Genomic DNA, 24,041 nt, shown 5'->3' on the forward strand with positions numbered 1-24,041 from the left:
GAAACACGTGACCTCTCTATGTCACTATGCATTTACGTGAGGTCACACTGGCGCTTTTCAGGACCGGATATTTTCTTGTCAAAAATGACGATTGTTTGCTAGATAAGACCCTTATGCCTCGTTTGGGATCGTTTAGAGTCCTTTGAAACTCTGTTAAAAAAACTGTTAAGTGTTGAGTTAAGTATTAAGCGTTGGGGTCCATTAAAGTCCATTAAAATGTGAAAAATCCTGGAATGTTTTCCTCAAAAAACATAATTTCTTCTCGACTGAACAAAGAAAGACATCAACATTTTGGATGACATGGTGGTGAGTAAATTATCTGGATTTTTTTTTAAGAAAATGGACTAATCCTTTAACATGGGGGTCTATGGGAATGGACTTAATATTGTTTTGAACGACTGTGTAAATATTGGACATGACACATCGCTGTGTTAAAAATTACCCAATGTTATTGTTATTTTAACCCAGCACCTGGTAATTTTTAACACAGCGGTGTGTTCTGTTCACTATTAACCCCATTTTTGAGTGTATAGTGTGTCTTGTATACACCCGGAGCTTGCAGAAATCTTGTGCCACTACGTTAACTGCTAGATATCATTGTGGAGGCAGAGTAGATGCGCTAAAAACTGTCAGGGGACAGGACAAGAAGACATAATTACAGCGTGCTCTACTTTCCCCCGTCCGTTGTGAGTTGTGTACTGTAATTAAAAGACGAGTTCTGGAAGAACTCCAACCAAGAGTGTAGGAAGGATGCGAAGAATAGGGTTGTACTAAAACTGCCAGTCAAACGTCTGTTTGACCAGTATAAAGTAAACACTGTGCATCACTGGTAAAGAGTCATTTGTATAATCTGTACTTGCATTCCCTTGGATTTAAACCCATGCCTTTGATGCATTACAGTAGGTTGTATCTAATCTTGGCGTAAATGTCACCAACAGATGATCTGATACATACAGACAGGTAGAGAAAAGCAAATGCACCACAAGATGAACCCAGGCACGGCAGCACGCAAGCAATGCATTTTTAATGAGCATCTGTGCTATTTGAATGGCTACAGTCTCACTGTTTAAAAGATTGATTAAGCAATGGGAATATTATTTCCTGAATCACATGGATTTGAAACATGCAGAAATATATTTTTTCTGTGCATAATATGTTTGGAGTTTGACCACACTGCATTAGTAATGATTATTCTTATTACACGTCTCTCTTAAATGCTAGATTCTGACTTTTCAGATAACTATAACAGCTGCAAATCATTTTGGCAGGTACAGTTTAATATTACACTAAATTAAATATAAATATTTCTTTTAATAACATATCCGGCGTTATATTTAAAAATGATTTAACCAAATAGTGTGATCGTGACATTTTGACATCTTGTCTTAACGTTGAAAGTAAATGTGTTTTTTCCTCATGGAAGGACTGTTTTCATTAAAAATGAGCAAATAAAATATAACGGCATTTAAATTTTTTTAAATGCCGTTGTTTCATCCGTATCACACTGTCAGATCTTATTTCGTCGATTACAATCAGCTGCCTATACATTAACCACCTACTTAGTAGTTATTTTTCATAGTTATTAACATTTAAATACTAACTGCAAACATACTGTAAAAGTTTCAGTGAACACTGAAAGTCAATATTTTGAACTTAATTAGCTTTATTAAACAGGCATAAACAAAATTTATGCTAGAAAAAAACACTGACCTTTAGTAAATGCATACTTGTATATTGAAAGATTCAGTACAGCCAAAAAGAGCAAAACGAAGAAACAAACCTTCTGACAGAGTATTTGGCTTGCCTTGTTTAAGGAAACAAGCACAACACTTGAAAGCTGACAAATTACAAACACATGTCTAGGTTAAAGCGATACCAAATATCAAAATTACCCCATGATTTACTCACCATCAAGCAAATCGAGATACACTGTAAGAAAATACACATCATTTTTGTCAAATTAAAGGTGTAGCGGAGGATTTTCTAGAATTTTAGAAAAGAACCGCCTCCTCCACTTTTTAAAAAAATGCAATTGCGCAACACTCCTGATTGACAACTAGGCGGACCAATAGTCTTGATGATCCACCCGGAAAAACAAAATCCTCTGCAATACCTTTAACATATATTTTTATGTTACTTTAACTTAAAAATTAAGTTAAACAATTTCAACTTGATTTTATAAGTTTACAAGCCAAAACTTAAAATAGTAGGTTGAATGGACTTGCAAAACAAAGTTGTTGTTTTCAACAGTGTACATAAGTCCATCATCTTTCAGACAAACAAATTTTTTGGGGATAAATGTCCTTGCTCTTCCAAACTTATAATGGTAGAAGAGAGGAATCAGGGAACAACTTATGACTTTGAAGTCCCCAAAATTGCGTTAATCCTTCACAAAAGTAATCCACACATTATAAAAAAATCTTTGCTGCCTTAAATGTTTTTGTTGAATCAACTCAGATTTACAAGTCATGTCAACTTACTATTATTTATCTTGACTAGAGATGAGTTGCTACAACTTCAAAAATGAAGTTGACTTTCTTACCAACTATATTTTATAAGTTACAACAACTTATCTGTACTAATAACAATTCATTTCTAAAGTTGAAATAACTTGTAAATCTGAGTTGATTCAACAAAAAAATGTAATGCAGCAAAAAAAAGTATAGTTTTGTAATGTGATTTTGTAGGAAAATATCCATATTTTAAACCTTATAAACGATAATACCTATCTTCCGATAATGACGCCATCTCGGACTTACGCGATTCATGAGAGTCACTATGCAACGTATCCATTGCAACCAATGCTCACTACGCAAAAACGTTCTCGTGAATTGCGTGAATCCAAGATGGCGGTGATACCGGAAGCTAGGTTTTATAGTTTATAAAGTTTAAAATATGGATATTTTTCTAACAAAATGGCATTGATTACCTGCATATGGCCTTTATTAACCCATTGGAGCCTTGTGAATTACTTCTGTGATGGATAAATGCACTTTGGGCATTTTTTTCTGCCATTATAAAGCTTGGAAGTGCAAAAACATTTACTAAAATAACTCCAAATGTGTTCGTCTGAGAGATGATGGACTTTACTGCTTCAGGGTGAGTAAATCACGGGGTAACTTTGATATTTGGCTAGAGCAGTGGTCCTCAACTTCAGTCCTCGGCCCCCCCTCCCAGAATGTTTTAGATGTCTCCTTACATGAAACACCTGATTCCACTCATTAGGCTTCTTCCAGAATGTTTGAAACGTTTCCTTAATTAACACATTAACAAGCTGATGAACTGAATCAGGTGTTTTATATATGGAGACATCTAAAATGTTCTGGAAGGGGGGGCCCGAGGACTGAAGTTGAGAACCACTGGGCTAGAGTATCGCTTTAATATAAATTTAATTGAAAATGTCATGCTGTGGGACTATTTCAGGTAAGAAACAGCCAGTCAAATGTTAAAAAAAGAATAGAGAAGTGTAAAAGAGTTTGCTAGTCATATGCATGGAGTTTGGCTGTTGATGTTTTACACATTGAAGGGTCCTTTTTGAACAAAAGAGCTCTGGTTATTGCAGTGATGGGCTGTCCGGGCGGTGGCGATGTGCTCCTCTTAGCTACTTCTGCTCTCGTTGTTTCTAAAAATAAAAAGACACATATTGGTTTACACACTTTTATCGAATCCATTCAAGTTTAGTTCATGTATGTAATCCCTCAGAATCAGATCCATGACTTTGGCATTGCCATCTAATAGTTTAAAATAAAGGCATTAAATGCATAAATTATTGAAAATGTACATTTATGCATTTGGCAGATGCTTTTATGCAAAGATAGTTACTGTGCATTAAATGGTATATATATTTTTTGAACTCATGACCTTTTGTGCTATTAACGCTCTACCACTCTAAGCTATACAGGAGCACAAATGAATAAAGGACAATTTAATGAATTTGTTTTGTAAAATGCACTGAAAACACTAAACCACATTATGTTATATAGCTTATTTTTTTTATGTAAAAAGCACATTACGAGCATTTCAATACTTAAGCAAAACAACCTAGAAGGATGCTCACATGACATCAACTGAGTACCATCATTATCATTGCTTAGCAACAAGCAATTAAGGCGGTATTGCTGGGATACTGCTTAACAAAATTGTACTCCACTTGCAAACACTGATTTTAGAAAGAAGTGATTGTGATAACACTGGCTTTATGGAAATAAAAGTTAAAGATGTGATTAAGTGCTGTTCTAATAAATGATACTTTAACATGTTAATACAAGACAGATTCAGAATTTGTTTTTTTTTTACTATGACCTTAATTTTCCAGAAACTTTTAACTCTCAGCGAGACAATGCTTTAAAGGTTTTAAAATAAAATTCATGATATATTTTCCCACAATATTGTTGAATTCTTCATTCAACTGGATGACACAAACCCCAAGGGCGTTCATTTTACTGCAAAGCTATGAAGTCATTTTTGACAACATTACTGTTGCACATCACTCTGCAATGTTATTTTCTAAACAATTTAAAACTAACATCAGGCCAGACTGTTTCAAAGCAGGATATTACTAACTAAAAAAAGTTGTTTTATAGTGTATATAAACAATTGATGAAACCTTAAAAATGTCAACATGCAAGGTGGTATAAGGGCACTAACAGCCTGATGACAGCCTGGTAATGCAGTGCGGTCAGAACGTAAAGCAAGATTTGATACACCGTTTCACGCGTGTAGGTCCAGAAAGCTATTTTCAACAATGCTAAGTAAATTCCTAAAGCGGTCATTTTTTTCTAATAACGCGTTGTGTTTCTGGTTTCAATTGTTACAGTACGGATCAATCTACAGGTTATTAAGTGCTCAAACACATCCTGAAGTTTGCATGTTTTTCAAATTAAAAGTATATCGGGTTTAAATGTCAGGAGTTCCTTACTTCTGTCCTGCTGCCAATACTGATGCATTAAGTTAAAAATGTATATTAATCTAATTTGTTTAATTTAATTTTCATAGTGTTAATACTGTTAAAAAAATGTATTTTTAAAAAATTCTGTCGGGTTTTGTCCTGTCGAGTTGCTTTTGAAACATGTACTTTAATAATTTTTTGCAAAGATAAATGACAAAATATGTCTGCTGTTAAATATTAACAAGATCATAGTCATATTTACTGAAAACAAGTGTAACAGAAAAATATATCTGTTTAAAACATTATCTTTTAAAATTATGTTTTTTTCTGCTCTCCCTCAATTATAAAAAAGGTAAATGCGTATTTTTCTCATATTTCTATTAAAAATAAGTTGGTGGGTCCCGGTATAGATTAAACATATTTGAGTGGGTCGCAAAATGAAGTTTTTGGTTTGGGGAGCAGCCGGAGCACTGGATTAACTCTCTGCTAAATTAATACATGTAAATGCCTAAATGTTAAATATGCCCTAAAATGTTTAATAAAACATTTGATTAATAAAAATAATTATTAGTTTCAAAGACTACAAACTGTGAATTACTGTTGTTGTATAAACTCATCCTACATAATGTATCAGAGCATTTTGTTTGATATCTTTAAAATTGACTGAGTAAGGTCATGTGAAAGGTTAAAATTTCAAATGATGGAAATAAAACTTTGAGACTTTAGCCTGGATTTCACAGGTGGTACATTTTTAATTCCAAAATATTTAATTAAGTATGCGACGCAAGGGATGAGAAATATTTACATGAATGTAACATTGATTTGTAATTAAAAACACTTTTAGAGTCTATTTTGTGTCATAAATAAAGAAATAATTTTCTTTTAGCCCGTTTTGCTAACCTCTTCCCTAGGCTTGTCATCCTTCATTTTCTTCCTGGTCATGTGACCTCGAAATCCAGCTTGAATTTTAGCAGCAGCCTTGTTTGCGGCCGGGTCATCAAGGGGGATGTCCATGATATCCTCATCTTGTGGCTGAGTGCATCCTTCCTGCGGTCCACAAGAAAATAACATAATCAGCATTTCAGTTGTGAGGGCAGATACACAATTCTGAGACTGTCCTCCAAAAATCACAACCTAATAGCTTGTTTGTGAACACCATATTAATACTGTATACCACCACATCCCAAAGATGCTCTATTGGGTTGAGATCTGGTGACTGTGGGGGCCATTTTAGATTATGCACCATGTCCGAAATGATTCAAGCTTTGTGACATGGTGCATTATCCTGCTGGAAGTAGCCATCAGAGGATGGGTACATGGTGGTCATAAAGGAATGGACATGGTCAGAAACAATGTTTAGGTAGGCCGTGGCATTTAAATGATGCCCAACTGGCACTAAAGGGCCTAAAGTGTGTCAAGAAAACATCCCCCACACCATTACACGACCACCACCAGCCTACACAGTGGTAACAAGGCATGATGGATCCATGTTCTCATTCTGTTTCTTTACCATCTGAATGTCTCAACAGAAATCGAGACTCATCAGACCAGGCAACATTTTTCCAGTCTTCAACTGTCCAATTTGGGTGAGCTTGTGCAAATTGTAGCCTCTTTTTCCTATTTGTAGTGGAGATGAGTGGGACTCGATGGGGTCTTCTGCTGTTGTAGCCCCTCGGCCTCAAGGTTGTGCGTGTTGTGACTTCACAAATGCTTTGCTGCATACCTCGATTGTAACGAGTGGTTATTTCAGTCAAAGTTGCTCTTTTATCATCTTGAATCAGTTGGCCCATTCTCCTCTGACCTCTAGCATCAACAAGGCATTTTCGCCCACATGACTGCTGCATACTGGTTGTTTTTCCCTTTTCACACCATTCTTTGTAAACCCTAAGGATGGTTGTGGGTGAAAATCCCAGTAACTGAGCAGATTGTGAAATACTCAGACCGGCCCGTCTGGCACCAACAACTGTGCCACGCTCAAAATTGCTTAAATCGCTTTTCTTTCCCATTCAGTTTGGAGTTCAGGAAATTGTCTTGACCAGGAACACACCCCTAAATGCATTGAAGCAAATGCCATGTGATTGGTTGATTAGATAATTGAATTAATGAGAAATTGAACAGGTGTTCCTAATAATCCTTTAGGTGAGTGTACTTTGTGATTTAAAAAGCACTTCACTAACCTATGGGAACGTCAGACACATATTTTAAGGTCTATGCTATTAACTCTTTCCCAGCGAGTTATCTCATCAATTAAGAGAAAACATTTGCATAAAAGTGTTTCTTATGAGGTTTTATGTTAATCTGTAATATCGTGATTCGTAATATCCACCCTTACCAAAATACCAATATTTAAAAGTTATTAATCAGAGAACAAAATATAGATAGGATGAAAGTTTTCAAACTGTGGATCAGCACAGTGGGATAAGATGGGTTGCTTGGCTGTTGTGGCCCATGACACAAAAACAGTTTGGTCTAGTAATGACTAGCAATTACAAACATTTTGATACGATATACCAAATGGTATTTTGGTATTGCAATTAATATATTTCATTCATAAAATGACAAGGATATTAAGAACGACTCTCTTTTACAAGAGAACAAAGGTGTGTTTTCTCTATATTTCCATATATTAGACCTGTGTGTGTCACGAATGAAACGTTTGGGCCCTGCTCTAAGATAAAATTTTTTTTACTAAACTGGAAAATCTGTTTAAAAAGATTTTTTTTACAAAATCATTTTTTATCATATGTTTCATTTTAGAATATAATATTTGTAACCAGCAATATTAAACAAAAACAGAAACTGTATACAATTTTCTTGTTTAATTGATAAAAAAAATGATATTTCCAAAATCTTTTCAGTTCTCTCTCTAAGATGAAAAATCATTGTGATCTTTTATTCTCATTATCTTGTGATATACGAGCTGGCACTGGTCCCCAGCAAGACTCAAGTTTCCAACAGCTCGACAAATTTCTCTTGCCAGCTGGGAGTGCGTTATAGTCAAGGGACTGAAGCTAAAAGCATTCAAAGCTTCACCACCGAACAATTCGAGGATCCAGCTGCGTGGGCTGGAAACCTGACAGTCCTCTGAGGTTTCAGCAGTATTTTGCGGGGATAAACAATGATCTATTACACAACAAACAAGGACTCTGGGGCTGCCTGTGATTATAACCCATAAAGCTCTTTATGTGTCAGAAACACACAATCTTAGGCATCCTACATGTTTTTACTTCTGATGTAAAGTTGTTTTAAGGATGTTTTTACTGGAAATCAATATAAAATACAGATGATATTCTGCTGCATAACTCCTGTTCAATCAGATGTCTAAAAGTGTTCCTAGCAACCGACGAGGATGATGGGTACTGTCAATCAATATAATGACTTGAGCAATCAGCATGTTTGTTTTGAATGTCCATGCATGTCACTTAATCACAAAAAATATTTAAAGGTGCAATGTAGGGCTGGGCAAAAAAATCGATTCTTTGATTAATAGTTTTTTTTTCTATATAATCTAGGCTTGCCGCCATAGTCGGTGAAACGGTGATAACCGATGCTTCAGCCTCTCACCGGTTAGCTCACTTGCCCACCGCGACACCGTCTTTCACCGTCGTTTTGATATTTTCGTGTAATTAAATCATTTAGTTTCGTTAGAGAGAGCAAACACTAACAACTGAATGTGTCTGTTGTCTGAATTCAACGGAGCTGAACGCGCGTCACGTCACAGAGCAGCAGGTGTCAGATTTCATTTATTTCTGTCAGAGTTTGCGAGACGAGCTGACTGACCAGATGATGACAGAAGCCGCGTGCTTACTCGTTTTTGTTATAATATACATATATGATGTTTAATATAAGCGAGATCATTTTGTTGTTGTGTTTTTCATCAAGAAAAATAATAAACCCATCATTCAAGCAGCGCTTTATGGAGAAGTAGCCGGTTGCTCTGCTTGGGACTGGCGGGTTCTGTGAGAATTACCTGCGCACATTGACTCAAGCACTTAATTAAACCAGCTGCTGCATGCAAATTCATACGTGATTTAACGCAGCGTACGCAAGCACTGCATTTAAACAGTTGCGTAATTCAAAAGTGAAAGTAAAATGTGCACATCTGCATGCGCATTTATAAGCCCCTCCCACCCAGTGAAACCGGGATCACCAGGTTTGTGACGCGCCGATTAACCGGTAGGAAAATTCTGTCACCGCGGCAACCCTAATATAATCTATATTCATTGAGTTGAATCGAGTATAAAAATCGGATCGAGAATCGAAATCAAATCAATTTGATAGCTTGTGAATCAAAATCAAATCGATCTGGAACATCTGAATCGATACCTAGCCCTAGTGCAATGTGTAAGATTTAAGAGGATCTATTGACAGAAATGGAATATGAAAAGGATGGGTGACCTTTGGACCTAGCCGTTGATTGCAATTCACAGTCTCACCACTAAATGCCGTCAAAACACCCTGACTGCACCTTTAACTCTTTCCCCGCCACTGATGAGTTAACATTTCCCTGCCAATTACAAGTTTTGCCTGCAATCCGTATTTCAGCTATTATCCACCAGGTGGTGCTCTTACCCAACTTGGAAAACCCAGAAGTAACCCCTTAGGAAAAACTCTATGTAGCGTATTTTCCGGACTATAAGTCGCTACGGAGTATAAGTCGCATCAGTCAAAAATGCGTTTTGAAGAGGAAAAAACATATGTAAGTCGCACTGGACTATATGTCCCGTTTATTTAGAAATGATTTTACAAATTCCAAGCTGAAGAACAGACTTTTTAGCTTGGCTCCGCCCTCCTACGTGCTTCCGCTTAATTTTCATTTCGCTTCAGCAGTACGTCTGGGATGGCTCTATAGAGTTTCGTTTTCTCCTGCAAAAATCTGCAGGACCAATCAGCGAACAGATGGGGGTGGCTAAGAACGATGACGTTGAGGTCGTGCATCAGTTTGAGTTGTAGTTCAGTAATGGCAGCGGAGAAAGACGTGAGAAAAGCTATTCGGTCCGTTGTTGCAAAACTGTCGAATATACTGTACAGAAGTTAAAGCCGGAGCAAGAACCAGGTTTGCTAAGTTTTGTTTGTCTGATTATTCTGACTTGTTGTTTCCGGACGGTTTCGGTGCATGATATATGTCACGACCACACGTTAGCAATTGGCTTTGGCAGATCCTGAGTGACTCTGGGCAGATCCAATAGTTTTAAACTTCAACAATGGACCCTCCTTAACGGAAGTAACGCTTTGCAATGGAGCGTGGCGAGACTCTCTGTACAAATAAAATGAATGTACGAGAGTCTGGTTGGACCAGGCTACAGACTTTTAATTGGAAAGGCAAGTTATTCAACTAAACAATAGCACAGAACAGCAGGCTAAATTGGTGTCCGTACATGTTAAAGTAACATAAACAGTTATTTACACGATACACAATCAGGGAGGCTGAATAGGCTTAATTAACATGACAAGCCAAATCAAGTTCAAAAAGGTCCCAAAGTCATTCCACATCACTGAATCCATTGAATTACATAAATGCAGGAGCAGCATAGAGCACACTCTTGTGGCAGTAATGGTTTCACTTGGTTCATATGAAATTATTTTGTATAAGTCGCACCTGACTAGAAGTCGCAGGACCAGCCAAACTATGAAAAAAGTGCAATTTATAGTCCGTAAAATACGATATGTTTTGATCATCGCTGTGAATCTGATGTCTAATATTTCAGCTTCTTGCTCAGTTTTTTTTTTTTTAAGAAACCCATCTTTATTTGAGAGGTGATAAAAGAGAACAAATGAAGATAGGATTAAACTTTTTTTTTATATAAAAACAGAGGGTCTGTTCTTTTATTTGATTTGTATGTTAATATATTTAAAGAAGAACATTTTCTGGAAGGCATTTAACTATTGTGAAAATCATAAAAATTGATGCATGGTAGTCAAAAGTCTCTTGCTCTTTAAAAATGTACATTTAAAAACTTAATCAACAATTTACATTGAAAGAATGTAATGTTTAGTCTTACTAATGGTATGGCTAGGTCTATTAATATAAAGTCAATTATTCGGATGTTTCTGTACCGCATTGGACTACTGAACAGATTTACTATCTTTATTTAGTTACCCTTCTCTTTATCTCTTTCTCTATCTACCTTCCTCTTTATCTAAAAAAAAAAAAAAAAAAATAATTACTAACATACCCTTGGCTATGTATATTGTGTTGGACTTGATGAGACTATTTCCAGTGCACTTATGTATTGCTGTTCTTATGTTGCCATAATTGCTTCTATTGTTTACCTCACTTGTAAGTCGCTTTGGACAAAAGCGTCTGCTAAATGACTAAATGTAAATGTAAATGAACAACCGTTACAGACAGTACTTTATAAAATGTTGTGTAGAAACCATCCTTAATTCGATCTTACGATCATTTCTCTCTCAATGTCCAAATCTATTACAAGCGGCAAGCATGGCCTATATTTCCAAAATATCCAGCACCTGCACAGGAACTGTGAGTAGTGACCGCTAACTGATTACTTCTGTGAAGGCTGGATTTTTTGTAAAAGTCTTGGACCCTGTTTTCTACCGTTATAAAGCTTAGAAAAGCAGTACATTTACTAAAATAACTCAAATTGTGTTCACCTGAAAGATAATGAACATATCTATATATATCTCCGAGGGTAAGTTTATCATGGGGTAATTTAAATTTTTTGCTGAACTATCCCTTTATGATTTGATGTGCTGTGGATTCAGAGATGCTCATCTGACTACCTTGGATGTAATGAGTGGTTATTAAAGGTTTTACATCAGTTCGAACCACTTTGGCTATTCAGCAGTGGCCACTGCCAAGAAGACATTTTCATCCACAGAACTGATTCTCACTAGATTTTTGGATCATTCTGTAAACGCTACAGATGGTTGTGCATGGATATCCCAGTAGATCAGCTTTATGAAACACTCAGACCAGTCTGTCTAGACTAGCACCAACAACCATACCACATTTAAAGCGACACAAATCACTTTATTTTCTCTACCCTTTATAGTGGTTTGTAAAGTGGTCTTAATTTCTAATGTTAACTGTCTTATACTTCTAATGTAAAGTTGTTTTAAGGATGTTTAGATGTTTTTACTGGAAATCAAGATAAAATACTGATGATTTTCTGCAGCATAACTCTCGTTCAACCAGACGTCTGAAAGTGTTCCTAGCAACAGACGAGCATGACGGGTACCAATCATGTCCAATCATCAATCAAGGAACATCTTGCGTGAACTTTACTTGCAAGTGTCTCATCAGAAAGACGGCCTGTCAGTTTGGTATATACAGATGGCCATCTGTCTTATCAACCACATCTTCAAATTACACACGGATAATTGCTGTTCCTAAAAAGTTCTGGACCAGATTTCTGTAAACACACAACTCCGAACCCACGCAAAAGATGACTTGTGTAACATCTCCGACTGTTTCTGCTTCTCCTAAAGATGACACGTAGGAAGGTACAACAGTGCTGAAGGGAAAGTTCACCCAGAAATAAAAATTCTGCCATCATTTATTCAACCTCAAGTTGTTCCACACCTGGATGAAATTCTTTCTTTCTGCTGAACACAAAGGATGATATTTCGAAGAGAGTTTTGGAGCACCATTGACATCCATAGCTTTTTCCTACTATGGAAGGCAATGGTGCTCCTGTTTCCTGTTTGATTACAAAACAGAACAAAGAAATTATACAGGTGTGGAACAACTTGAGGGTGAATAAATCATGACAAAATTTTCATTTTGGGAGAACTATCCTTTTAAAGGGGACATTTCACAAGACTTTTTAAGATGTGAAATAAATCTTTGGTGTCCCAGAGTACATATGTAAAGTTTTTGCTAAAAGTACCATATAGATAATTTATTAAAACATGTTAAATGTGCCGTTTTGAGTGGGCACTTTTAAATGCAAATGAGCTGATCTCTGCACTAAATGGCATTGTTGTGGTTGGATAGTGCAGATTAAGGGGCGGTATTATCCCCTTTTGACATCACAAGGGGAGCCTATTTTCAATGAGCTATTTTTTCACATGCTTGCAGAGAATTGTTTACCAAGTTACTGGGTTGATCTTTTTCACATTTTCTAGGTTGATAAAAGTACTGCGGACCCAATTACGCACTTAAACATGGAAAAAGTCAGATTTTCATGATATTTCCCCTTAACTGAAGAACGTAAACATGGCAGAAGATTGTGGGTGTAATGCCTTTATAAAAATACCCATTTATATACCTGTATAAGACACTTGGCCAAGTCAATGTAAATGTCAACCTTATTATGAAAAGTACAGTTTTTATAAAAGTTTTCAACCATACTGATATTTCAGATGTAAATATTTGATGGTTTAAATTTCGATGCAAAGTCTCCATTTTTGTATTATGTTCCATAGTAAAGTAATTACAAATTTCACAATTTTCATGTCCATAACGGATAAATGTCACATCCATGTCAATGTTTCCCTCATCTAAAATAAAAAAACATGAGCACAGATTGATTTTTCTGCCTGGATTCTATCATCAGGGGTTTATGAGAAAATAAACAGATGGTTGATTGGTAATAAATGCATTGTCTGAGATATAATAATACAAGTTTTGACTGCAAATGTCACATCCATAATGTTGGAATTGCCCACTTCAAAATGAAACATGCAAACAAAACAGAATCATTTTAGCACCACATTGCTTGAAAAAAAAAACGTATACATATTTAGTAGGGCTGGGCAAAAAAAATCGATTTTCCGATTAATCGTTTTTTAAAACGTGGTCTAATAAAAATCGATTCTGAAAGAGCAGAATCGATTTTTTTCTTTCATATTTATTTCCACAAACATTGAACGTAAGATTAACTTTAATTACTAGTCTTCTTCAACGTTAGTGTTGTGGCTTTTAATTTTTTTATTAATTACCCACTTGTAAACTGCTGTTGTTCACTGTTCTTTTTTTATTAATAAAAGTATTTGTATTAAGTCTATATTCATTGAGTTGAATCGAGAATCGAGTATAAAAACCTACCCGAGAACCAGAATCGAAAATTAAATCGAGAATCGGAATCGAATCGATTTGATAGCTTGTGAATCGAAATCGAATCGATCTGGAACATCTGAATCGATACCCAGCCCTAATATTTAGACACAAAACAATGTCACTAAGAAAAATTGCTTCTGGAATTGACCCCCTCCCTAAGCCCCACCCTCCTTAGTTATTGTTGCTACGCCTGACAAGCTTTATTCGCACCTGGCAAGTTTGTTACCGATGTCAGACATTCCCAAGGAAAGTCATTTTTGGCAAATAGGTGAAATATCTGAGAAAGCAAGACAAAAGGGACTGCAATATGCATTTGAGGGATAAATCCATGCTTAATATGCAACCGATTAGAAAATTATTTAATCAAAATTTAAGCTAAAGCCTTAACTGTACGTACACACCGCCGCAGACCTAAGCTTCCAAAGAAGCTCAGGCCGCCCGGTCAAGGACGCTTGTCAAAAAGTATGGGGAAGCTTGTTGACGCTTTGGCCGCTCTGAAGTCTGTGTCACCATGAAATGGTAACGAAAAACCCCCCAATACATTGGCATTATAAACCTTTTATAATGACAGCATTTTTATAATCGTTTTGGTCACATTTGGTCTGGAAAAAATAATAATTAGCTATTATTATTATTACAATTATTATTTTATTGCATCTGAGCAATTGGTTTAATCTGTGTAACAGTGAAACATGAATCACGGATCAACTAGCTACCTATTCTTCCTGCGATGTGACTATATGGATTCGTAGATCGTGATATTGATTCTTAAACGATACACTGTGCAGTCCTACTGGCAAGACACATTTGAGTATCTATCAGTAAAATGTTATAAATCATCAGCACGCACTTCACAAACTCACCGGGGACACCAACTATACCAGCTATTTTATCCCATGCCTCGTTCTTTTGTAACTGGTCCCTATATGAAAATAAAGTCATATCATAAATGATAGGAAACCCAGCAACAGCGATTATCATTTTCTCGGAACTGATGTTTTGGTAAGAACGAAAGTTTACATCGTATGTTTCTTCGAAATCAGCCAGCGAAGAACGTCTAGGCTATAATCCGATTGGTTGCTGGCGTTTTGCCGCTGCTTGCCGCTGAACCGCGTCATAGCTCATTACCATAAAGTTGAGCTTCTTTCAACTCTCTGAATGACGCTCAGGTCGCTCAAGACGCCCAAAACGCAACGCCGACGGATTTGACGCTTCTTGCAGCTGAGAGAAGCCAGCTTCCATTGTAAATGAAGCTCAAGTCTGAGGCGGTGTGTACGCACAGTAAAGATACCAGTGCCAGTAGCAGGCAGCCACCTCATACGCTGACCATTCAAATGGGAAACACACAAATTGAGAAACAGCTTTAATCATGGGTAAGTGAAATTTGTAAAAATAATCTAATAATTATTTTTGTGGAATAAACATCAATTTGCAATAATAACATTCTCTTCCTTATAAGACTAAGTTAATCCCGGGAGAGCCGCGATCGGATTGGGGTACTCAGGGGTAGACTGTCCATTAACAAAATGCTAAAATATTTGAGTATGACAGTCAAGGATCCCCACACATCAGGATTTCTGATCGTAAAAATTAAACATGGTTCGCGATCGGGGCGGCTCCGACGTTCTTTTGATCAGGTATGGACACTCGTAACACACCTCACACCAAGAGAAAATCTGATAAGATAATCTGTAGAACCATCAAGAAAATCGGGACATAGCTGGGATTGTCGGAAGGGGGGAAATCGGCCCAAAATCAGCCCGATTATCTTGTGGTGTGTACCTAGCATTACGCACACATGCGCACACACAAACAACAAATTATTCATTTTCCAAGAATTACTATTTTAAGTGCTAAGTGCAAAACTGAGAAATCTCCTCAAAAGAAATAAAAAATAATGACAATTCAGCATTGGTGCAATAAAAGTCAACCTCTGTATACACCTTGAAAAATATAAAATATATAAAAAAATATAAAATAATAATAAATAATGCTTACCCTTATTCTCAATCAAGTACTTAAGGTAATGAGTTGTTTTAACGGATTAATCTGACTCTTTAATTGTAATGCATTTATTTTTCTAAATGTTTATTCATTTTTTATTTAATGGTAAAAGTGTACTTTCACATCCATCCCAGGAAGCCTATAAATATGAACTGAACCTAGTTAGACTGGTTCTTGATGGGTTATTATGTAACAGCTCATGAAATATACAATTGCACACCGCACAAATCTGAAAAGCTCATCGAATACAAGTAACATTTAACAAAGTATTTTATAAAAATACAAAAATTGTAAATGTTTCACTAAACTAATTCACACTTATCAGACAAACGCCAATAAACTCTGACAAATGAGCATAAAAATATTTTAAAGCAAATTTGAACTTGACATTAATAACTTATTTTAAACTCGAGTGAGGGGCAGCCGGTAAATTGGAAAATATCGCCACACACTTCAGAAGAAATAGCCCACAGTACACCCATGTGTATGCGTCCTTCCCAAAGTGCCCTTCAAGGGCGTAAAAACGCCGTTTGAAAACGTTATACGAAGGACATACAGAACAGGAACTGTGTATTTTCTGTTTCATGAAGAAAAACCCGCTGCAAAACGCGTTATATCTTATTTCAACCAATATTTAACGACGCGTGTCTTCCACGCAAACTGTTGAAGCGAACACTGACGAATATTAATATAAATATTACTTATAATTCCATATTGTTCGTTCCTTAGACAAGTGTTTACTTTGTTTACACAAAATCTTAAGTAATTTACCTCACGACTCGACGGTTGCCAGTTGAACAGTTTAAAAAAATCCAACGGCAATAAACATGAATGAGGTTTTATGCGAGTAAATCAGAAGTTCTGTACAAACACAAACACGGACTCCACTTACGTTTCGACAATCCATAGCCACTTGAGATGACAGGTTTGTATAGTTTGAGGTTTGTTGTAAAACTATGATGTGAAGTATGAACCTAAAGATGTAATCTCTCTGTCAGCTTGTGCTCGCTTCTCTGGATCTGCTCTGACTGTAGATGGTGAAGCGCTGGAACGGAATGGACCAATCAGCAAACGCGACACAAACACAGTAGTGTGCCATTTATCACATTTCTTTTCCTCACATAACACTTTTCCATTAAATATTGCTTAAGTACATACATTTGGTATGAAAACTAAAAAAAATCTCTAGCCAAGTGTCTCGAACAGATGTTTTTGACAGATGATTCCTGTGCACAATAGTTTCTTGTATGTTGACACAGGTGGAAAGTATCAATTTACAAGAGTGCTGTGGCAGTATTTTGGTAAATGGCTTTTCAATGTAGTTATTCTTAATATCTTTAGAAAATATAAATATATATATATTTTTAATCTAACATTCAGTAATACTTGCATGGGTTAGATTCAACTTAAAAAAATAATGTAGTATACTATAGCATTTACTTTAGTAAGCTGTTATAAAATTCCTATTCTATAGTATTTACTATACTTTGCTAACTTACCATAAAATACCAATAATATACTATAAATAATACAATTACTATAATTTACTATAGTATACTACAACTACATAGGACAAGTGAACCGATCCAACAATGTTCTGATGCAGAGATACAGGTCTCAGGTTGCTATGGTACCTCTGTTTGGTTGCTAGGGAGTAAATTGACATCCACCAGTGATTATACTCCAAGCCCTTTGGCGTTGGGGTTGGGTTTCGTTATTGTTTTTACTTTTTTATGAGAATCATACATTTTTGCGCGATTAACTTCGTATGAATTTAAACTAGTAAGCCACCTCGTAAAATATGTATGAATTCTCGTGAGATCAGGCAGGGTGTTGCAGAGATATTGGCTTTGTGAGCTCAACCTAGTTAGACTGTTTCTTGATGGGTTGTTATGTAACAGCTCATGAAATATAATTCAAAGCACAAATCGGAATATAAGTCACATTTAAGAAAGTCTTTAATAAAAATACAAAAATTGTAATTTATTTATTGAGTGAATTCACACTGATCAGACAAACACCAATAAACTTAGACAATATGACAGTTAAGATGATTCTATAGTCTTTTTGAACCTTACTATAGTAAATAGTCAACTATACTACAGTATTTACAATACTTTACTAATTTATTATAAAATAGCTATTATAATATAGCTACAGGCCACAAGTAAACCGATCCAACCACTGTGTCTCTACGTTGTTCTGATGCAGAGATACAGGTCTTGCTAAACAGTTTCTATGGTACCTCTGTTTGGTCGCTATAGGGTGTAAATTGACATCCATTAGTGATTATACTACGAACCACAAGTGAACCGATCCAACTCCCATGTCTCTACGATTTTCTGATCCAGAGGCTTTGTTAATTCCGTTGCTAGTGTACTGTATTTTGGGGGTCGCACACTAAGACACTGGACGCTGCTCAAATCCCTGTCGTGCCACAAACGGCCACTCACATAGTTTAACATTAAATAACATAATATTTGTCCCAAATCGTTAACGATTAACATGGTTAGCTCTGTCTATTTTGCATTTTGAGGTAGAAGCTGTCTGACTAAACTTGCGCTATACGATACCTACGATACCTCCAAGTTGTCAGACGCGACACAGCGCTTCTTGTCCGGTGTGCGACCCCCTTTTGGTTGCTTGGCATGTGCCAGTGACAATACTCCAAAAGGCATCTTGCCAGTTTGGGTGATATAAACCAACCGGCATGTCTCTTTGACATTCACATTTGAAGATATAGGCCTAACTTTGTTTGAGTTTTGGTTGCTAGATTGCTCAACAGTGGTTGGTAGGGGTGTGGCTTGATACCCTCATGATGACCCTGAGTGACTGATCGGATGCTGGGGTGAAATGAGCCCACCCACTTGTCTCTGTGACACTGTGATGCAGAAATGTTAAATAAAAAGCCCTGTACGTCCTAGATATCATAACAGGAAAACCGCATTGCTTTCCTTTCCAACTGTAATAAATTATTGCACATTTAAAACAACACCCTTATATATTATTTACATTGAAATCATTACTTTTTTATATATATTCATTCATGCATGTTAGAAATGTATGTTGTTTTTGGCTATTGCTGTCCTTCTATACATTGTATGGCTTTGCCTAAAATAGCAAAAGTCAAGCACTAAATACTACGAGGCTGAAATGTCTTTGAGAGGGTGAGGTCATGGCAGCCATGTCAGGTCAGAAATCCTAAGGCCCTTGTACTGCCCTGTCTACAAAAACATAGACAGGGCATAACAGGTTTGAAAAGGTTCAAATTAAATATATTTCAGCTGCAAAAATATAGTTATAATTTTATATTTATACATACTTATACATTTTATACTTATATATACAGGGGCGCTGCTAAGGATTTTGGGCCCCATGAAAAGAATCCTGACGGGGCCCCCAACACAGCTGAGACTTTTTTCATATTAATTTACATAAAACCATGCGCTTTTATGGTATTTTGACCACCAATGGGGTGAGAAAAGTTTACTTGAATTAAGTGTTTAAGAAAAAAGAAATCTTATTTCACAATTTTTTTCTCACCCCATTGGCAGATCATTTTGCTTGTTTTAAGGACAATTTCACTTAAATTGCATATTAATTTGTCTTAAAACTAGACTCATTTACTCATCAAGAAAAAGCATCTTAATTTAAGAATTTTTAGATATTTCTACTGAAAACAAGACAAAAATACTAAGTAAGAAAGTCATTTTTTGCAGTGTTGAACTTTTAACTAAAACTGTATATTGTTGTTTTTTCCAGCATTTTCTTGACCTAACATGGGGAGAAAATTGAGTTCCCTTATCACGCACTTTTAACACTAGAACGGCCACCAGTAGTCATTTTAACCGCAACATTTAAACTTATGCATTGCAAAAAATGATTTTCAAAAAAAAAATATTTAAAAATTCTTAAATTAAGATGCTTTTTCTTGATAAGCAAAACGACCCAAGAAAAAAAGTCTAGTTTTAAGACCAAAAATATTACATTTAAGGGATTTTGTGCATAAAACAAGCAAAAAAAATCTGCCAATGGGGTAAGCAAATTTTTCTTGATTTTTTCTTGAATTTAGTGTTTAAGAAAAATTGTCAAGATTTTTTTGCAGGCAAATTGGGTAACATAATGTCAACCCTTTGCCTCTTTCACTTCTTATTTTTTTCTCTTTCCGTTTTTGACTTCCAGATTTTTGAGGCATTTTATAGCCAATGCTATAAGTGAAGTCAAGCTGTGTTTCCTGGATTATACAAATTGGGGCGGACTGAACCATTTTATGATGATTGAGAGGGGGGCAAGGGGCCCACGGACGTTTGTGTTTCCTAAACAAATACATTTTTTGATACCAGGAAACAGCAAATAGAATAATTTTAAGTTAATAATTTTTACTATAAAATATTTTTTAGCACCACAATTTTGGGGGCTTCTCTGGGCCCCCTCTTACTCGTGGGCCCCAAGAATCGTCATTGTTTACCCCCCCTTTACAGCACCCCTGTATATATACATTTTATAAAAACTTTTATATTTTGGCCAGGGAAAAATATATTTTTTGCCGTATGGGGTGTAAAAATAGAAATGTATATTTGTTGCCCCTGAAAACCATTTGAAATATACTGTATGTTAATATATGAAGGTTAAAACTAAATATATTTTCAAATTCAAAATATATTTAATTTAAGCTTTACTTTCTACAATATTTAGCATATATTTAAAACATATTTTTGGGCAAAGAAATGCTTTTTTTTGCCGTATGGTAATGGATTCAAGCCAATGGCTCTGTAGAGATAAGAGCTGCAGGGTGCTCAGTCAGGAAGTGTCATTACAACGCATCCAAGGTTAATTCTCAGCACAGATGCATCAATCAAAAAGGAAGTAGCTTTTTATTCAGAATAAACAAACGGTGTTGACAGTTACAAAGTTGGCAGACAGTGTACTCAAGCAATACATCTGTTGGTACATTTCTCATGCACGAACCCATGAACTTTGCACTGCTCAAAGGTACGTACTGATATCTGAAAGGTACACATTTGTACCAAATCTAAATATATCTGTACCTAATGGTACATATACTGTAGGACCTTTTAACTCTTTCCCCGCCATTGACGAGATATCTCGTCAATTAAGAGAAAACGCTTCCCTGCCAATGACGAGATTTTCCGTCTTTCTGCAATACGGCTATTATCCACCAGGTGGCGCCCTTCCGCAACTTTTTAAAACCGGAAGTATTGCCCTATGGCAAGCTGCTGCATGTCCGTGTCTGTTTTAAAGATCGCTCTGAATGGGATCTCTATGAAAAGTCCGTCATAAAAATGGAATTATCTCTGCTTTTTGCTCAAAATATGGTGTTTTTGCAAAAACCTACCCATATTCAAAAGCTGATTGCAAAAGAACCACTAAAGGTAGGATGAAACGGGTTTTTTTTTGTTTGAAAGCAGAGGGTCTGTTCTTTCATTTGGTATATTGTATGTTTATATATTTAAAGAAGAACATTTTCTGGAAGGCATTAAACTTTGGTGAAAATCATGAAAAACGCTGGCGCTGGCTGGCTTTTTAAGACTTTTTTAAAAACGCTGGCGGTGAAAGAGTTAAAAGGGTACTGCCCTAGTAAAAAGCTGGGGTACATATTTTGATCATTTTTTTTAGTAGTGTACCAGCTGAGCTACTAAACCAGCTACAGGTTTTGTCAGGTAACCTGTGGTAACACTTGATGTGACTCCTGTAGCTCAGCGATAAAGCATTATGTTAGCAGCACAAAAAGTCATGGGTCCAGAGCACATAAAAAACGTATACCTTGTAATGCTTTCTAAGTCGCTTTGGATGAAAGCGTAACATCAAATGGTTTATTCCAGTCAAAATTACTGAATTATTCACATTACATCCACTTAGTACAGTGCACCTTTAAATTGTGAACTAATAGAGGTCGAAAACCACAGTTTAGACATTTCCAGATCTGACAATAGATAAACCCTACACAAAAGTTACGATAAGTGAAGGAATTAAATTATTTTATTTCATTTGAAATTTTAACACTTGGATTTAACTCTTTTTGAATACAAATGAATTGGAAATAATCTGGTCAGTTTTACTTTCTCTCCATGAATATTTATCCTATGATTGTACTGCCACCCAGTGGTATTGTGTGAAAGCAACATTGCTTAAATTACTAAGGGTGTTTGAATTCAGGCACCAGTTTCAGAAGTAAATCCTACACGTCTTTCTTAAAGGCTTTAAATGTGTTACAAAGATTGCATAAATTGTATGACACATGTTGCGTCACCCAAAAACAGATACAAAAATACTGCAGCCAAGTAGGAAGAAATGATCCTTTGCAGAACCTGTGGATAACAGTTAAAAAAATAAATCAGTTACCAATAATAATTTAAAATGAGCAAGAATCAAGTATTATGTGAATTGACAAATATTGCATACCTGACTGATTTACCCTGCTTTTTGGTAGTTCGGCAGAGATCTCTAAACAGATATTAACAAGACATTGTTGAGTTAAAGAAAGTTTGCACCAAATAATATACACGATGTTCCCGGCACATTGGAAGTGCATGCAAAAGTGAGAATTTTAGGGACTGGCAGCCTCAGTCACCATTTAATTTAAGTGTAGAACTCTAAAAGCAAATGATGACGGACTCATTTTGCTTAAAGAAGACATTTCACAAGTTTTTATTTAAGATGTCAAATAAATTGTTGGTGTACTCAGAGTACGTATGTGAAGTTTTAGCTCAAAATACCATGTTGAAATTGCCACTTTGTACTGTAGGTGTGAGCAAAAATTTGCAGTTTTTGGGTGTATGCAAATGAGCTGCTTTCTGCACCAAAAATATTGGTTGTGTTGTGGTTGGATAGTGCAGATTAAGGGGCAATATTATCCCCTTCTGACATCACAAGGGGAGCCAAATATCAATGATCTATTTTTTCACATGCTTGCAGATAATGGTTTACTAAAACTATGTTACTGGTGGTTGATCTAACCTATTACACATTTTCTAGGATGATAGAAGCACCTTGGAACCCAATAATAGCACTTAAACATGGAAAAAAACTGATTTTCATGATATTTCTATTACTTTAGAGCTCCAGAGAAGAAAGTAATATGGGTTTGACCCAATTCAGCATAAGCCATAACTTTAAGAGTAATTTTCAGTATTAGTAAATATACCATACTCACCTTCCTTCTGTTTTAATTCAATGGTGAAGTCAGAGAACTGGTGAAGTTTGCTCACAGAGCACACATGCTTGCCAAAATCCTCCTTCTTCACCTGAGCTATAATGAGAGTGATATTCCCCGGGCTGTAGTGTGCCATGTATCCAGTTGTACAGTTGCTGTATGTTTTGTGTTTGATTAGATGACACAGCAGGTGGTTTCTGGGGCTTCTCCATTGTACGGACAGCTGCTGGATACTTCCATGCATCTCAAATTCATACTGACATGGCATTTGAATCGTAAATCCAGAAGAAGACCACAGCGTTATTGCTGTGACTGCAAGACATTGAAAATGAAAAGAACACTCATTCAGTGACATCATTTCTTAACTCTTGTGTGTTGTTGGGGACGTTTTCATCCACTATGGGTTTTTTAGTCTGAATTTGGCCACAACTCCCTGTGGGATGATATTTGGTGACAAACCTTACACTGTAAAAAAAATCCGTAGAAATTACAATGTTATTGCAGCTGGGTTGCCGGTAATTTACCGTAGATTTAAATTTATGTTATTTACTGGCAAGAGTTTGTTCAAAGTTAAATAAATTTTAAATATTAACAAGTCTTTATCTTTACAGAATAAAACTATACAATAACAGTCTCATGCAAAGCATTTTTCTGTTTTTTGCTTCATATTTTGTTTCCCAGAACGTTTTGCTTGATGCTGTTTTTTTAGTTTTACTCTGTAAAGACAAAGACTTGTAAATGTTTAATGTTCATTCAACTTTTAACAACATTTTGCCAGTAAATAAGATAAATTTAAATCTACGGTAAATTACCGGCAGCCCAGCTGCAATTTCTACGGATTTTTTTTACAGTGTACAGTAATACATAATTTGGGAGAATGCGTTGACATTTTTCCAAAACTCAACAATATACCATGGGCAAATTCTTTCATATTGTTTGTGGATGAAAAC

The 24,041-nt window shown here is 35.9% G+C and overlaps 1 protein-coding gene across 1 annotated transcript; it reads right to left on the bottom strand.

Annotated features, from left to right (window-relative positions):
- Window positions 1-1,643: 1,643 nt before the first annotated feature.
- nrgna (neurogranin (protein kinase C substrate, RC3) a) lies at window positions 1,644-16,996 on the bottom strand. The gene is made up of 3 exons (XM_065284134.2): window positions 16,810-16,996; window positions 5,789-5,935; window positions 1,644-3,622 (listed from the first exon to the last, which is right to left on the bottom strand). The coding sequence occupies exons 1-3, from the start codon at window positions 16,822-16,824 to the stop codon at window positions 3,602-3,604; spliced, it is 183 nt and encodes a 60-aa protein (XP_065140206.1). The 5' UTR covers window positions 16,825-16,996; the 3' UTR covers window positions 1,644-3,601.
- Between the last annotated feature and the right edge of the window lie 7,045 nt (window positions 16,997-24,041).

This window comes from Paramisgurnus dabryanus, chromosome 5 (genome assembly GCF_030506205.2).
Source record: "Paramisgurnus dabryanus chromosome 5, PD_genome_1.1, whole genome shotgun sequence".
Lineage (NCBI taxonomy): Eukaryota > Metazoa > Chordata > Actinopteri > Cypriniformes > Cobitidae > Paramisgurnus > Paramisgurnus dabryanus.

Excerpts from the sequence above, each read along its gene's own strand:
- nrgna (XM_065284134.2), bottom strand. Across the intron at positions 3,623-5,788 it reads ATGACAAGCCTAGGGAAGAG|AAACAACGAGAGCAGAAGTA; the intron begins GTTAGCAAAACG and ends TTTTATTTTTAG.